This window comes from Propithecus coquereli, unplaced genomic scaffold (genome assembly GCF_000956105.1).
Source record: "Propithecus coquereli isolate 6110/MARCELLA unplaced genomic scaffold, Pcoq_1.0 Scaffold112, whole genome shotgun sequence".
In the NCBI taxonomy this organism is placed as follows: domain Eukaryota; kingdom Metazoa; phylum Chordata; class Mammalia; order Primates; family Indriidae; genus Propithecus; species Propithecus coquereli.
Window position 1 is genome coordinate 3,142,453 of NW_012135192.1, and position 15,799 is coordinate 3,158,251.

At 39.1% G+C, this 15,799-nt stretch overlaps 1 protein-coding gene across 1 annotated transcript in view; it reads left to right on the forward strand.

Moving 5' to 3' along the window:
• Positions 1-13,370, forward strand: part of CCRN4L (CCR4 carbon catabolite repression 4-like (S. cerevisiae)) — a 32,191-nt gene extending 18,821 nt beyond the window's left edge. Inside the window, exons 2-3 of the mRNA XM_012654861.1 lie at positions 10,638-10,907; positions 12,115-13,370. Of these exons, the coding sequence (XP_012510315.1) occupies positions 10,638-10,907; positions 12,115-12,950 (1,106 nt within the window). The 3' untranslated portion in view covers positions 12,951-13,370. The remainder of the gene's footprint in view (positions 1-10,637; positions 10,908-12,114) is intronic.
• Positions 13,371-15,799: the final 2,429 nt, after the last annotated feature.

Consider the following 15,799-nt stretch of genomic DNA (forward strand, 5'->3'; position numbering starts at 1 on the left):
AGCTCACTCTTTTGCCCCGCCTTGTCTTGAACTCCTGGCCTCAAGTGATCCTCCCACCTGGGCCTCCCAAAGTGCTGGGATTACAGGCATGAGCCACCATGCCCGACCTCATGCCTTTATTTTTATCTTCACAATCACCCTGGACATGTAAAGACATAAAATACACGTTTGTAGCATGAAAAAAGTACAATTAGATGGCAAACTAAATGATTAGCTAATGCATCATGTGCCAAATTTACGTTTAACTTTTAAAAATAATGCCAAACTATTTTCAAAATGGCTATACCATTTCACATTCCAAGTGGCATATAAGAGTTCTAGTTACTCCATATCTTCACATACACTTGGTATGATCTGTCTTTGATTATAACCATTTTAGTAGGTACATAGTGGTATTTCCTTATAGTTTTACTTTGCATTTCGTTAATGACTAATGATAGTGAACATCTTTTCATGTGCTTATTTAGCTATTCTGTGTCTTCTTTGGTGAAATAGCTTTTCAAGTCTTTTGCTCTTTTTTAAAAACTAAATTGTCTTATTATTGAGTTTTATTTATGTATATATATATGTGTGTGTGTGTATTTGCTGGCAAAAGTCCTTCATAAGATAAATGATTTGCAAATACTTTCTCCCAATTGGTGGCTTGTCTTCTCACTTTCTTAATGGTGTCTTTTTAAGAGTAAAATATTGTAATTTTAATGAAATTCAATTTCTCAGTTCTTTCTTTTATGACTTATACTTTTGGTGCTATGTTTAAGAACTTTTTTCCTAACTTAAATTCACAAAGATTTTCTCCTATGTTTTTTCTAGAAGTATAATTTGATCTCTTACATTAAGGTCAGATCCATTCTCCAAACTCCAAACTTCAAACTTTCAGATCCATTCTCCTAAACTTTTTATATTGAAATAATCTTAGATTTACAGGAAAATTATAGAACTAGTACAGAGAGTACCTGTATACCCCTTACTCACTTTTCCCTAATGTTAACATCTTAAATTACCAAAGTACGTTGGTCAAATCTAGGAAAACGACACAGGTGCATTACTGTTAGCAAAACTATAGACTTGATCCGGATTTCACTGGTTTTTCCGCTAACGTCCTTTTTCTGCTCCAGGACCCAGTGCAGGATACCACGTTGCATTTAGACCTCATGTCTCCTTAGGCTCCTCTGGCCTGTGACAGTTCCTCAGTCTTTCCTTGGTTTTCAAGACTTGGGCAGTTTTGAAGAATACTGGTCAGGTATTTTGTGGAAATGTCTCTCAACTGGGGTTCTCTGATGACTTTCCCATGGCTAGACTGGGGTTATGGGTTGTGGGGAGGAAGTCCACAGGGGTAAAGTGACCTCGTCGCATCGCGGTGCGCATGCTAGCTTGACTTAATCACTTGACATTAACTTTGATCATCTGGTCAAAGTGGTATTTGCCAGGATTCTCCACTCTTCCCCCTCCCCCTAATACGCTATGTCTACACACAGAAGATTCGTCTCTTCCTCACCCACTCTTCCATTTATTCAGTCACTTATTTACTTGATTGTGGGCTCAGTAGATACTATTAATAATTTCACGCTTTGGGTTATGATCTGATGTCGCATTGTTTTGTTGCTCCAGTTGCCACAGCTTTGATCATTGAGAGCTCGTTCAGGTTGGCTCCTTCTCCCAGCCTCGTCTTTATTTTCCCTGCCTCAGCCATTTCTCCAAGGAGCTGATTCCTTTATTTTGTTTGTTTTTGAGAATGGTATTAGAAACCAAGGTCTGCATACTGGATGTGCTTGTTGCTACTGGGGTGCCATTGCTTCTTGGCCCTCTCAGGAAATGGAAGTATATGTATATATATAAAGCCATACACACACCCCCTTATAATTATTGTTGTATCTATACCTTGATATCTATAGTAAGGTAAAGATGAATTCATACTGATGTCTCTGACTCCAGCACCATGTGCACCACATGATTTATTCTTGCTTTTCCTCCTTTATGTAACTTCCCTCTTTGTCAGTGAGAAACCTGGCTCCCACCATCCATCACCCATTTACTTATTTGTTCAACCCCGATATATAGGTTAAGCAGTTTCAGAATTGTTAACACTTACCCCCCTGAGAAACAACTTTGCCATCTGGAGTATGGTGTTTATGTACAGTTCCTTTTGTCTTCTGCCATAGTTGGCCATTAAGACACCATTTTCCAAAGTTACTTAGATCATAGCTCCTTTTTTCTGCCATCATGATGTCATAGCGCAACGCATTACTCACTACTCATGGGTTTGCGGTGATGCTGGTGTAAACACACCTACTTAGCAGCCACTCATATAAAAGTATAGCACATACAATTATGAACAGTATATAATAATAATAACTATGTTACTGGTTTATATATTTTCTGTACTCTACTTTTTATCATTATTTTAGAGTATACTCCTTCTACTTATTAAAAATAAAGTTAACTGTAAAACAGCCTCAGGCAGGCCCTTCAGGAGGTATCCAGAAGAAGGCATTGTTATCATAGGAGATGACAGCTCCGTGCATGTTATTGCCCCTGAAGATCTTCCAGTGATATTGATGATCCTCACCCTGTGTAGACCTAGGCTAATGTATGTGTTTGTGTATTCATTTTTAACAAAAAAGTTTAAAAAGTAGAAAAAATTAAAAATTTTAAGAATAGAAAAAAGTGTATAGAGTAAGAATATAGGCTGAACAAGGTCGCTCGTGCCTATAGTCCCAGCACTTTGCAAGGCCAAGGCAGGAGGATTGCTGGAGGCCAGGAGTTCGAGACCAGCCTGGACAACATAGTGAGACCCCATCTCTAAAAAAAAAATAAAAGAATTAATCGGGCATGGTGGTGCACGCCTAAGTCCCAGCTACTCTGGAGACCGAGGTGGAAGGATCACTTGAGCCCAGGAGTTCAAGGCTGCACTGAGCTATGATCATGCCAGTATGCTCCAGCCTGGGCAACAGAGCTAGACTGCATCTTTTTAAAAAAAAAAAGAATAAGGATATAAGGAAAGAAAATATACACTGTGTTTGTTTTAAGCTAAGTATTATTACAAAGAGTTAAAAAGTGTTAAAAAATTAAAGTTTATAAAGTGAAAACGTTACATTAACCTAAATTTAATTTATTATTAAAGAAAGAAATTATTTTTTACAAATTTAGTGTAACCCGAGTGTACAGTGTTTACGAAGTCTACAGTAGTGTATGGTAATGTCCTCGGCCTTCACATTCACTCCCCACTCACCCGCTCATTCATTGACTCACCCAGAGCAACTTGCAGGCCTGCAAGCTTCATTCATGTTAAGTGCCCTACACAGGTGTACTATTTTTTGTCTTTTATACCATGTTTTTCCTGTACCTTTTTTTATGTTTAGACATGTTTATGTGCACAGATAGTTACCATTATGCTACAGTTGCCTACAGTATTCCATACAGGAACATGCTTGTAGCCTAGGTGTGTATTAGGCTGCACCATCTAGGTTCGTGTGAGTACCCTCTATCATGTTGACACGACGCACAACCACGAAATCGCCTAAGGATGCATTTCTCTGACGGGAGGATCCCCGTCGTTAAAGGAGGCGTGACTGTAACTCAATGGCTTGGCGGCCCTGGTTGAACTACTCCCATAGAGCTGGGGTGGAGGAGGTGGGAGCAGCCCTGGGCAAGAATGTCACAGACTGGCACTGTTTTTACCTGAAGTTCAGTAGTTTTAATGAATAAAAGCTTCTCGGTTTGTTGTATGCCTTCGGTTGATATCCAGAGCACTGAATTGATTGGTTTTGATAGTTTTGTCCAAGTTTATCGTTCTGTTTTGGGGAGAGAATCTATAAGCTTCTTCATGCCATCATGCCAGAAGTCTCATTGGTTTTTCCTTCTATATCACCCCCATTAGCAAACAAACATAGTGTATTAATAGCTACCATCTTAAAAAAATTCTATTGCCACTATTCTGTTTCTCTCCTTTTTGCGGGAAAAAATTCCTCAGAATACTTCTCTATTCTGTCTTATTTCCTATTCTCACAAGTCCACCAAAAATCAGAAATTGCTACTGTTAAAGTCACCAAAGTTTCCCATATCGTAAATCCGGATGTATTCTCAGTCTTCATTTTCCTTGAACTATCAGTAGCGTTCTACGCAGGGGTAACTCCCTCCTGGATGAAACTCTTTCCTTTCTTGTTTACAGGAAGATCGAACTCTCCTTATTTCTCTCTTCCTTCTCTGGCCATATCATCTCATGTTGCCTTTGCAGATTTTGCAGATCTTAATCCTTACCTCCTTTCTTCCTACAATAAACTCAGTTCAGTGTCATCTGTACACTAATATCTCCCAGATGTTTGTTTCCAGTTTGCACCTCCCTCCTGAGCTTCATACTAATTGCCCAACTCCATTTTCTACAGACCCCATCAAGTCTTCCTAACCACTGTTGTTGGCAACTTCATCCTTCTAAATGCTCAGCCAGAAACATTGGCGACCTTTTTGACTACTTTTTCTGTCACAAACCACATCCAAGTCATCAAATCTTGGTCCAACTTTAGACTTATTCAAAATCAAATCACTTTCCCTGCTACTACCCTAGTCCAAGCCACCACTGTCTTTTGCCCAGATTATTATAATTGCCCTCTGTTGGGTTTTCTTACTTCTGCCCCTTTCCTACAGTGTCATATATTATTAATACATCCTTCAGTGAGATATTTTAAAGTGTAAATCAGATTTTTCTCCTGCTTAGAATTCTCCAGTTGCTTCCCATCTCAGATTAAGAGCAAAGCCTTTAAACTGCCCTGTTAGGCTCTACACATCTGCTTCCTGTCCCCTCTAGGTCACTGATCTTATCTCCTTCTACTGACTCTGTTCAAGCCGCACTAAACCCCTGACTGCTGGTCAAACTTGCCAAGCATATTCCTCCCTCAGGGCTTTTACACTTGCTATTCCCTCTGCCCTCCGTGTTCTGTCAGTTCTCCATAAGGCTTGTTTCCTTATCACTTTCAGCTCTCTGCTCGGATTCCATCTTTTGGTGAGGCCTCCTTGAGTTCACATATGTAATATAATAGCACTCAACCGTTCCTTATTCCACCTTTCTCTTTTATTTTTCTATATAGCACTTTTTTCCATATGGCAAACTACATGCCCTCACATACGTGTGTATACAGACACACAAGAGCCTGTTTGTCTCTCCCCACTAGAACATAAGCTCATGAGCAGAGGTTTTAGTCTGTTTTGTTCACTGATACATCTCTGTGAGGCTGGGGTAGTGTCTGGTATACAGTGGGCACTCAAACATTTGAGGGGAAAAAAGAGTGAGGGACCATTTGTGTGTGTGTGTGTGTGTGTGTGTGTGTGTGTGTGTGTGTGTGTGTTTGAAAGAGCGAGGCAGGGGATGAGGGGTGGCTACCTGTGATGGACCAAGTGCTGTAGCCACCAATCAGAGCTCCATATCTAGATACTATTTCTTTGAAGACTTTTTTTTTCCAGTTAGTCTTATCTATCCTGATTGTTTTTACCCTTATACCCTAGCCATTCTGCATAGTTAGCACTCAGTTTTTCTCCTGTTAATCCATGCATATTATTATTTCCCCAAATACTCACTAACTTTTTTGAGAGAAAAGATCAGCACATAATTTATTGGTATGAGGTGCCCTTCCCAAAACTCAAGAGAATAGGGAAATAAGAATGTAAAGTTAACTAACATACTTATGCAGAGAAATTATCCCCAAGAACTATGGGATTAGATTAAATTAAGAAGATTAGAGCTTTGCCAGGGATGGTCCCGCTGCCTGAGAGAGTAAACTGCAAAGAAGGTGGTTAAATTGCAGAGTGTACAATGAGGACAGAGCCTGCCACGTAGGAGGCCCTCAGTAAATTGTCCAGAAAGAGGGTGAGTGAGTGGAAATGTCTTTCAGGACCATCTGTGTCTCTCTGTCCTAACTGCTCGTTGTGCAACACTCTCATTCATTAGTCAGTTTCCCAGGAGCTTTAGTGTTAGAAGCCTTGTCCTAGTCGTGTTGTTATCAAATACTCTGGCATTCAGTTTTGCATCATTCAATCTTGGGACCATCCTAGGGTATTCTGTAAGGTCTAAGGGGGCAGAGACCAGACTAAACAATTCCCCTCTACCTAGTCTCCTATTCAAAATTTAGCCTAATGATATTTTTCTCAGGTGAATTAATCTACACTGAAACAAGGGCAAAAGGTCTGTGCTAGTAAAACTTTCTTTAAAGGAAAATTTAAGTGCATTATTTCACGCCTGAGCAATGTCACACCTGACAGAAATTGTCCATTCTGGATTTCAAATACAAGGGGAGTAAGTCATTCTGAATGAATGAAACATCCAGTTGTTCTTAGCAGAGAAAATATGTCTCCAGTGCAGACAATAGAGATGTTATATGAAGAACATATGAATGTAGATTTGAAGTTTCCACCTGTTCTAACCTAGATGCATTTTCCAATCGATCTTGAAGAAATTATGATCACTTAACAAGCCCTCATTTTAAAGACCTGTAAACAGGTCTAGAGAGTTGTGGCACAGTTAAATAGTCATGTAACCGGGACTGGCACCGGTCTTTTGTGGGCTTAGTATTTGGCCATACTAACATATATCCTTCATCATTTTGCTACGTCGCAAAAGCTTTGTCTTTGGAGATAGATTTAATTTTTGAAAACCACAAAAGTATTTCAGAGGCTAAATCACAAATAAGGTGATGATCAGATTTAATAATCTATAATTGATTCAAAATGAGCTGGCTTTAACAAGAATATTTTCCTCAAGAATTGTAGCTAATAGCCTATGAAATGCATTTCTAAAACTAGACCGCCTCCAAAATAAACCAAGAGGGAATGATGGAATTAGAATATACCATTTGCTTCATCTCACATACACACAACAGTCTCAGAATAGGAATACCAGTATTACCACTATTGATTATGATCACTAAGAAAAAGTTTAAAATTTTTTAATTGACTATGCTTTCCTTATCCAGAGTATTCCCTTGTTTTGGTGTACTAAATCTTCATGTGTTCATTGTTGGATCATATAGTCATTACATGTTGTACTCTTCCCTTAAGCCTCATTCATATCTGACTTTCTAAGTAGCTGTATGTTTAATGCTCACCACCAGTTCTTATACCAACGTCTCTCTGGTCATTTTGGTCTAAAGTTTGTTCTCTAATTCCAGGGATGGCAAAGTTTTTCTGAAAGGGGCTAGATAGTAAATATTTAGGCTTTGTGGGCAGAAACAGTCCTGTCACACATTTGTGTGTGTGTGTGTGTAACAACGCTTTAAAAATGTAAAAACCATTCTTAGCTTGAGAGCTGTACAAAAATATCTCTGACTACAGTTTGCCAATCCTTGCTCTAGTAGATTCCTCAAGAAGGACTCACGGAGACAATATTCCAGTTTTGCTGGATATAAAATCCTTGTTAGCCAGGTGTGGTGGTGCACACCTGTAGTCCCAGCTACTTGGAGGCTGAGGCAGGAGGATCACTTGCCCCGGAGTTTGAGGTTGCTGTCAGCTATTATTGTGCCACTGCACTCCATCCAGCCTGGGCGACAGAGTGAGACCTTATCTCTAAAAAAAATAAAATAATAAAATCCTTGGCTCACATTTTCTTTCCTTACGTATTTTTAAAATGTGACTTCATTTTCTTCTGGCATAAAACATTGCAGTTGAAGTCTGATAATAGTCATATTTTATTTTCCTTGTAAGTTACTTGCTATTTTTGCCTAGAGGCCCAAGGGATTTTTTTTTCTTTACAGTCCACTTGGTGTTGGTCATTCTGGGTTGATGTTCTCAGGTATGCCAAGTGTTTTTTCAGTATCTAGTTTTCAATTATCATTGTTTTTAAACGTTTTCTTGATTTCTGTTGTTCTCTTGCATTGGTCTTCATCTGTAAGTTATTGTCGGGTTTCAGTCTGAAATGTTGGTTCTGTGTTCTCAGTTCTTGTGGCTCATGGCCGAAAAATGACCAGATGCACCAGAGTAAGGCAAGCACAAAAATGAAGTTTACTAAGGAAAGATAGGATTATAGAGCAAGAACAAGGTACAGGTTTACAGAGCAAGACACAGACGACGACCAGACCCACTGTCGGAGCAAAAGAGAGAGGGCAAAAAAAAGGGGGCTTGGTTATGGTCTGGGTCTTGTTTTATAGTGCCCAGATTGGGGCCTCCCTCGTGGCTTAGACATCACCAGGGAACTAACTACTTCATTAGACAGTTGGGAGTTACATGACCCGAGTCTTACTATGCATGCAGATCTCCCTGAGCCTCTCTGAAAGCTGGCTGTTCCAGGTCACTTTCCAGACTCGATGGTACCGATGCTGCTTGGCCCCAGGGGCTAGAGAGTCCTCTGGATTCTTTCCAGTTGGCGAGCTAAGTTCGGATTGGCAGATTCATAGGGTATTCCCTCCTCCTCCAGGTATGGCAGTCACTGGGGACAGGATTAAGGTGGGGCAGTGCCAGGACAGGCGCCCACCTTCGTCCCTAGGAGACCTGGAATCCCTCATTATCTACCTAACACTATTACCCATATTTTGGATCTTTACCTATTTTCAGTATCTACCACCTTTTCTCACATCCTTTTTTACTTCATTTATTTTTTATTACTAATTTTTTGGTGCCTCATTTCTGAATTTCCTAATTCTGATTTAGGTTATTCTTTCATGTCTTCTATCATTTTCTTAATGACTTCGAGCTCACTTTGCAATAGGGTACAGTCTGATTTGCGTTCTGGGCATGTCTTCTGGCATGCTTTCACTGTCTCAGTGATGTTCTCTTCTTTATTCTCTTTATGCGAAATTGAGTTTTCTAAAATTTTTAGACAGAAGTGTGGTTCAGGATTGTTTTTCTGACTTCACATACTCCTCAAACACTGGACTCCTATTGGTCACTATCACCTTTTTCCATGCCCATTTTTTGCGTGGTACTTGGTTTTTATCATAATAATCACCCCAAAACTCAGGTTGGCAAAGATACAATGTCATCAGAAAGAATATAGAGCAGTTTGCCTGGAGTTTGATGGTGTCAAATATCACTGTTTATTTCAAATTTAAAATATACCGTAGTGCCCCTGCGAGCATGCTGTGGTGCCTTGGGACACGTTGGCGCACAGCTGAGGATCATGATCCCAGGTGATAGTGACACTGCTGATCAAGAGAACCACACTTGGGAATCACTAGGACTTTTAACTGTCTTGTAAAAAAACTGGAAGTACCAGAAGAAAGACTTTCAAAGTTGCGCTGCCAGCCAAGAAGCCAGTTTCTTCCTTTGGGCCCATGTACTCAGATAAGCAGGCGGATCAGTTAAAATATTGAAATCAAACACCTGGAAGCAGTTGTGTATGTGTGTTTGTGGGTGAACACGCTTGCAGATGCACACACACCTGAGTGTTGGGAAAACCAGTATGTGTTTCTTTGCCTTCATCTAGTTTTCTTACTGGGCACAAAAAACTACCTTGAGTTGAGGTATGCTTTCATGCTCATAGACCTTGGCATTCAAAGACATTTAGTTGTGAATATTTGAATTTGCTTTGTGACCTGCCACAGTGAATTTGATTGACTGCTGATTTGAGATGTGTTCGGTGAGGCTGCAAATTTTATAAAGAAAACTTTATAAAATATTTCATTTATAACATGTTTATATTTTATAAAGAAAACTTTGTGTCTTTCAAGAGAGGGCAAGGATATAGATAGGGTAAGGAAATCCAGATTGATTGGTACCAGGATTCATCATGCACAGAACCTTTGATGTTACTGCAAGTAAAACTCGCCCCTGATTTATATTATAATGAAGAGAAAACACAGCTGACCTCTAGAAGAGCAATCAACTGCTTTCCAGTGAACTGACGGATACAACTTCTCTCATGCTAATTAGTTGAAGATTGCCCTCTGTTCTCCTTAATGAATTAAAATCTGTTAAGATAAAAAGCAAAGCACTAAAAAAATGCTCATGAAGACACTGTAATTGGTGCTTCCTGCATTTTTCCATTCTTTCTCTTTCCAGGATCCCAGAAAATGTGGACAAATCATGAGAAGGTGGTATTCTGGATTTTTAAAAAGCCAGCAATTGATATTGGATAACAGACTATACTATTCAGTGATGTTCAGAGTTCTACCAAAAGCCCAAGCCCTGATTTACATTTAACATCTAAGAGAAATGGGATATAGATTTAATCCAGCCATTACTTTCCATAACAGAGGGATCTGTACAGATGAGACTGCTAGGGGGCAGCTTGCTAAGACCTAATCTATTCCCCAGGATTAATGTGGGCTTTCTGACATTTCTAATATTTACAAACTAGTCTTTGAGTTCTTTTTAGAAAAAGGAATGTGGATTTTTTAAGCTATGCTTTTGTAAGACTGGGTTTATAAATTAGAAAGACAAATCCTAGGTTAAAAGAGACCATCAAGTTCAAGGTATTTCTCCTTTATAAGAAGTAGTTGTCTTTGTTAATCTGACATTAGTTTTAACAGTAGTAGTTAAATTACCTGTCCTACTAGAAAGCTAGAACCTGGAAACTCCTTTAATCTACCTCTATGGAAATGGCTTTATACAAGCATTTGGCAGTATTGCCCTAAATTGAGCTCCTGGTTTCTATGGACAGCAAATGCTTTACCTTGCAATTGAGCTGTGTGTATTAATTGTGCTTTCCTTTTCTGTAGCGTGTTCCATGGGAAACGGTACAAGCAGACTCTATAGTGCTCTCGCCAAGACACTGAACAGCAGCAGTGCCTCCCAGCACCCAGAGTATTTGGTGTCACCTGACCCAGAACACCTGGAGCCCATTGATCCTAAAGAACTTCTTGAGGAATGCAGGGCTGTCCTGCATACTCGACCTCCCCGTTTCCAGAGGGATTTTGTGGATCTGAGGACAGATTGCCCCAGTAGACACCCACCTATTAGGGTCATGCAATGGAATATCCTCGCCCAAGGTATGCCTGATGCTTTTGTGCCTGAGCAGTTGTATTTGCTGTGACTTCCTTTCTGCTTCTGCACATGTCCAGTGCACTGACTGGTGTCTTATGTGGAGGGAAGAGGTGTGAGTAGATGGGGGTGTGGAAGGATGGGGTGACTAGAGCAGCATGAGGAATTCCCAGAAGGGGCGGTTGGGAAAGGGAGGCATTTAGTTTTCACTAATAAAGCCAGCAACTCAAGATTAGTTCTTTACCTTCTGTTTGTGGGCTATCCAAGAACAATGTCTACTTCCCCGCAGATCCAAATTTAAAGGATTGTGTTTTTTATTAGGCAATTCAGTGGAACAGCTTTAACCTTTCTGTTGCCTCCAGCTTTCTGTCCATAGCACTAAGATAGCATTTGCAGGGAAGAAACTGAGTAAGTAACCTGGAACTTTCTGCAGGGAATGGCAGCTGTTTGTGGGAGATACTGAATCTAGGTATTCACCATATTCTTATCCAAACTCATCTGTGTAACTTGAGGCCAAAAAGGTATTGCTTTAGTTCTCTGTTCATTAAAATACTACTTTGTTATGGTAGAAAGGACCCATTTCCTGGGTCTGCCAAATTAAAAAACAGATGCTTCAATCAACTTTCTGTAGCATTGCCTTTTATGTAGTGGTTGAAGTTTTAAGGAAAAAAGCCCTGATTTATTTTGATTTTGCTGGAAAGAATGGAATACTCCCTGACTTACAAATCTTTGATTCTTTTACTTTTCCAGGTTTTCATCCATAAGTAGGAAAGGCTGTCCATTTAAAATAGGTCTCATTCATTTTGAGTTAGTGTCTATTTATATCAGTTCACATGGTTTTATTATAGTTCATGTTATAGTATTTAGAGTTAAATATATTTATTTCATTTGACATAGTTAAGATCCCTGGGACTGCAGTGAACACTATTTCCCCAACTAAAGCTAAAACCAAAGATCTTACTTATATCCTGGAATATAGTTACATGAAATAGTTTTAATGCAAAAGAAGATCAATTGCATGCTGCATCCAGATGGTAACAAGTTTTTTAGTTTGGATGGGTTAATGCAGTTTAGGCAGAGAAGAATCACCCAGAGCCTCTGAAGCAGAGGAAGCCTTCTGAGGGTCTTGAGTGGTATCAAGCCCAAAGAGACTCCCAGGTATGTGGAAGTCATGGCTCTGTAGTAGCTGACAACTGACCAGCTTTTTCTTTTCAGCTCTTGGAGAAGGCAAAGACAACTTTGTACAATGCCCTCTTGAAGCACTCAAATGGGAAGAAAGGAAATGTCTCATCCTAGAAGAAATCCTAGCCTACGAGCCAGATATATTGTGCCTCCAAGAGGTGGACCACTATTTTGACACCTTCCAACCACTCCTTAGTAGACTGGGCTATCAAGGCACATTCTTCCCCAAGCCCTGGTCACCTTGTTTAGATGTAGAACACAACAATGGACCAGATGGTTGTGCCTTATTTTTTCTCCAAAATCGATTCAAGCTAGTCAGCAGTGCCAATATTAGGCTGACGGCCATGACATTGAAAACCAATCAAGTGGCCATTGCACAGACCCTAGAGTGCAAGGAGTCAGGTCGACAGTTCTGTATCGCTGTCACCCACTTAAAAGCACGCACTGGCTGGGAGCGGTTTCGATCAGCTCAAGGCTGTGACCTTCTCCAAAACCTGCAAAACATCACCCAGGGCGCCAAGATTCCACTTATTGTTTGTGGGGACTTCAATGCAGAGCCAACAGAGGAAGTCTACAAACACTTTGCTTCCTCCAGCCTCAACCTGAACAGCGCCTACAAGCTGCTGAGTGCTGACGGGCAGTCAGAGCCCCCATATACCACCTGGAAGATCCGGACCTCAGGGGAGTGCCGGCATACCCTGGATTACATCTGGTATTCTAAACATGCGCTAAGCGTAAGGTCAGCTCTTGATTTGCTAACCGAAGAACAGATCGGACCCAACCGGCTACCATCCTTCAATTATCCTTCAGACCACCTGTCTCTGGTGTGTGACTTCAGCTTTAACGAGGAACCTGATGGACTTTTATAAATGCTTGTCTTAGTCTTTTTAATCACAGGAGTCTTAACCAGGGATGTTTCAGGAAACTGAAATAGGATAAGAAGTTGCCTGAGGAAGGATAGAGACACGGAAAGTTTCTATCATTTCACTTTCCATGTCTCCAGCATGCCTTTGGGAAAGAATCCCGTTAGTTCGCAAATCTTTTCAATTAAAACCTATAGCAAAAAAGGTGTCTGCACTCCAGTTTTGGCTTGTATTGTTTTCTTTTCCCTTAGCATTACATTTTGATCATTTAAGGGCATTAAATTGGCTTATTTTGAAGCTTTTTCAGTTTGAGAATGCTATAAGAACTCAAACTTGCTTGAGTCCTCCTCCTTAATTAACAGTACCTATGTAGGAGCAATTTCTCTAGACTGCATTTTAAGTTATTTATTTAATGGTTTTTTTTAATGTCAAGATATGCATGGCAGTATTTATTTTTTTATATTGTCATAAAATTAAGTAAATAAATTGTAGCATTGTGAACATTTTAGAACCATGCAAGTTATAGAGAAAGTAATTTATAGTAATTTTCTTAAAGCTTTAAAATGTTTTCATTTGGGGTCTAACAAAATGTGTACAAAGGAACTATTTATATTTAGCCTGGAGTTTTTGTTACTTAAGTATATCAGATCTCCTTGATACATTCTTCATAAATAATCCTTGCTATGTCTCCATGTTTTTCCTGAAAAGATTCCAATTAATTTTCAGTTATTTAATCTATTAGTTTTCATTATTTAATCATTGTTATGTATTTAAGCTTTTCCACTGGAATAATATTGGTATATGTTTAGGTCACTAAATGTCATCATTATTTGTATAGGAATGTGCTTTTCACAGTAGGTTATTTAGGAGCTGTGATGTGGCAGTGGCTAAGAAAGTCAGTGGGACCTTCTTTCCACAGATGGAAATTTTCCTAGAAAGCCTGTTAATGAGCTGTCATTGAAATTTCCTAAAACAGCCAGATACTGTGGTTCAAAACATCTAGAAAGAATGTAAAAAGTTAAAAAGGTAACCTGGAATTCTCTATCAGAAAAACAAGTGGTAAAGATAACAGGTGAAGCTTCTTGCAGACAATATAACCTATTGGTAATAAATTGATAAACATTTTAATTCATGAGTTGTAAATACTTAAGATTATTAAATAAATGGTCTTTTAAAGCTAGTGCTTTTAGTATCTTGTCTTTTTAGTCCAAAAAGAATCTGGGAGTAGATTTGATCTCTTAATGCTGTTACATGGTAACCCACACTATCCATTCACACACAGAACCTTCATTTTAAAAGTGGACAAAGGTGGACCTGTAGCTGCAAGCTGAAGGCAGGCACCTATGCTGTTACTTATGTGGTGTCTCAGCACCAAGGTGGGAGTCCCCAAAAATGGATCATCCAAATATTCTGCATTATTAGAACCACTTTTGAAACAGATGAGGTTTCTTAGTAGTATATATAAATCATGTTGGGTTGAATTTCATATTTTCACTTTACCATAATTCTTTCTTTGTAGACAGTTTTGCCTTAGGGACTATGAGAATAACCTGAAGGCAAAATGGCAAATAACAAATCTGTTCTACAGAACTAAGTACAGCTCTAAATTTTTAAGTATGTTCGATGCATTAATTTCTCTTATTCCATCCCCCTGTACCTTTTGGTTTTGCTTTTCCTTTTATATCTAATATTTTATTGTTGCTGAATTAACAGTCTTAAAAGAAGGTAAACTGTGCAGAGTTGAAGAGGGTGTGAGGGGGGCATGGATTTTTGCTTGCTTCATGCCACATTTCAGTAGATTCCACTCTTACAGGGTGGTAGTAATAAATGCCTCATTTCTTTAAATAAAGCATTATGGTGTATAAATAAAAGGAAACTAACACTGGAGTTCCCCTACCTATGGCTCTAAGAGCTTTATGTATGATCTTAAAACTACTCTTAATTTATAGATAGGGGTTCAAAAGGTCAAATAATTCGAGCAAAGTGACAGCTAATAGCTGAGCCAGGATTCAAACCCAGGTCTGTCTTGACTCCAAAGTGCTTGCTTCTTCCCCACCTCTATGTTCCCTTGGCCTTCAGTGAGTACAAATGGGGAGAAAAGTGATATCGTGGGGAAGCAAGAGATTTGTTCAAGGAAAAATAGTCAAACACATAAGTCATACTTTTGTAGTAGACATACAATATTAGAAGAGAAGATAGAGTGGCTGATATAGTCGATTTCAGTTATTCTGATAAAGGCTAGTTTTGCCAAAAGTAGAATATTTGATACTGTTTTCATACTTTGATGATTGTTTTTTTTTAAAGGAAGCAATAAGAACAGCTACTCTAGTAGTGTTTCAAACTAAAGAAATTGATGCAAATATTCTGTATTCGAACCATTTTTTAAAACATACAAGATTTAAAATGAAGGGACTGTTGCATATAATAATAAATATGCTTTATATATGTGCCTTAGATTTGAGGAAAGAGTCCCAAGATTTAATTTACAAAGAGATAAAATTAAAACATGCTCATAATCACAATTGATTTGAGTTTTATTAAAGGAAAGCCATCCAAAAAAATGAATGGGCTTGCATACAGAGCTCTGATGAACTCTTTAAATCACATGTATAAAAACATGGCATAATCAGGCTTTTTATCTAGAGTAGATGGATACTAGTAGCAAGAGATTTTTGTTAAGTGAAAAATGGTTAAACACCAAAATGGCAAAGGCCTGGGGCGTGGGCTTATAAAATAAGGGGAGGTGAAAAAGCAACAAGTCAAAGGGCACAGACCATAGATGAGAACACTCAGCTGTGACCAGTGTGATCCTGAACAGGTCACTTCATCTCTAGGCCCCCAGTTTTCTCATCCAC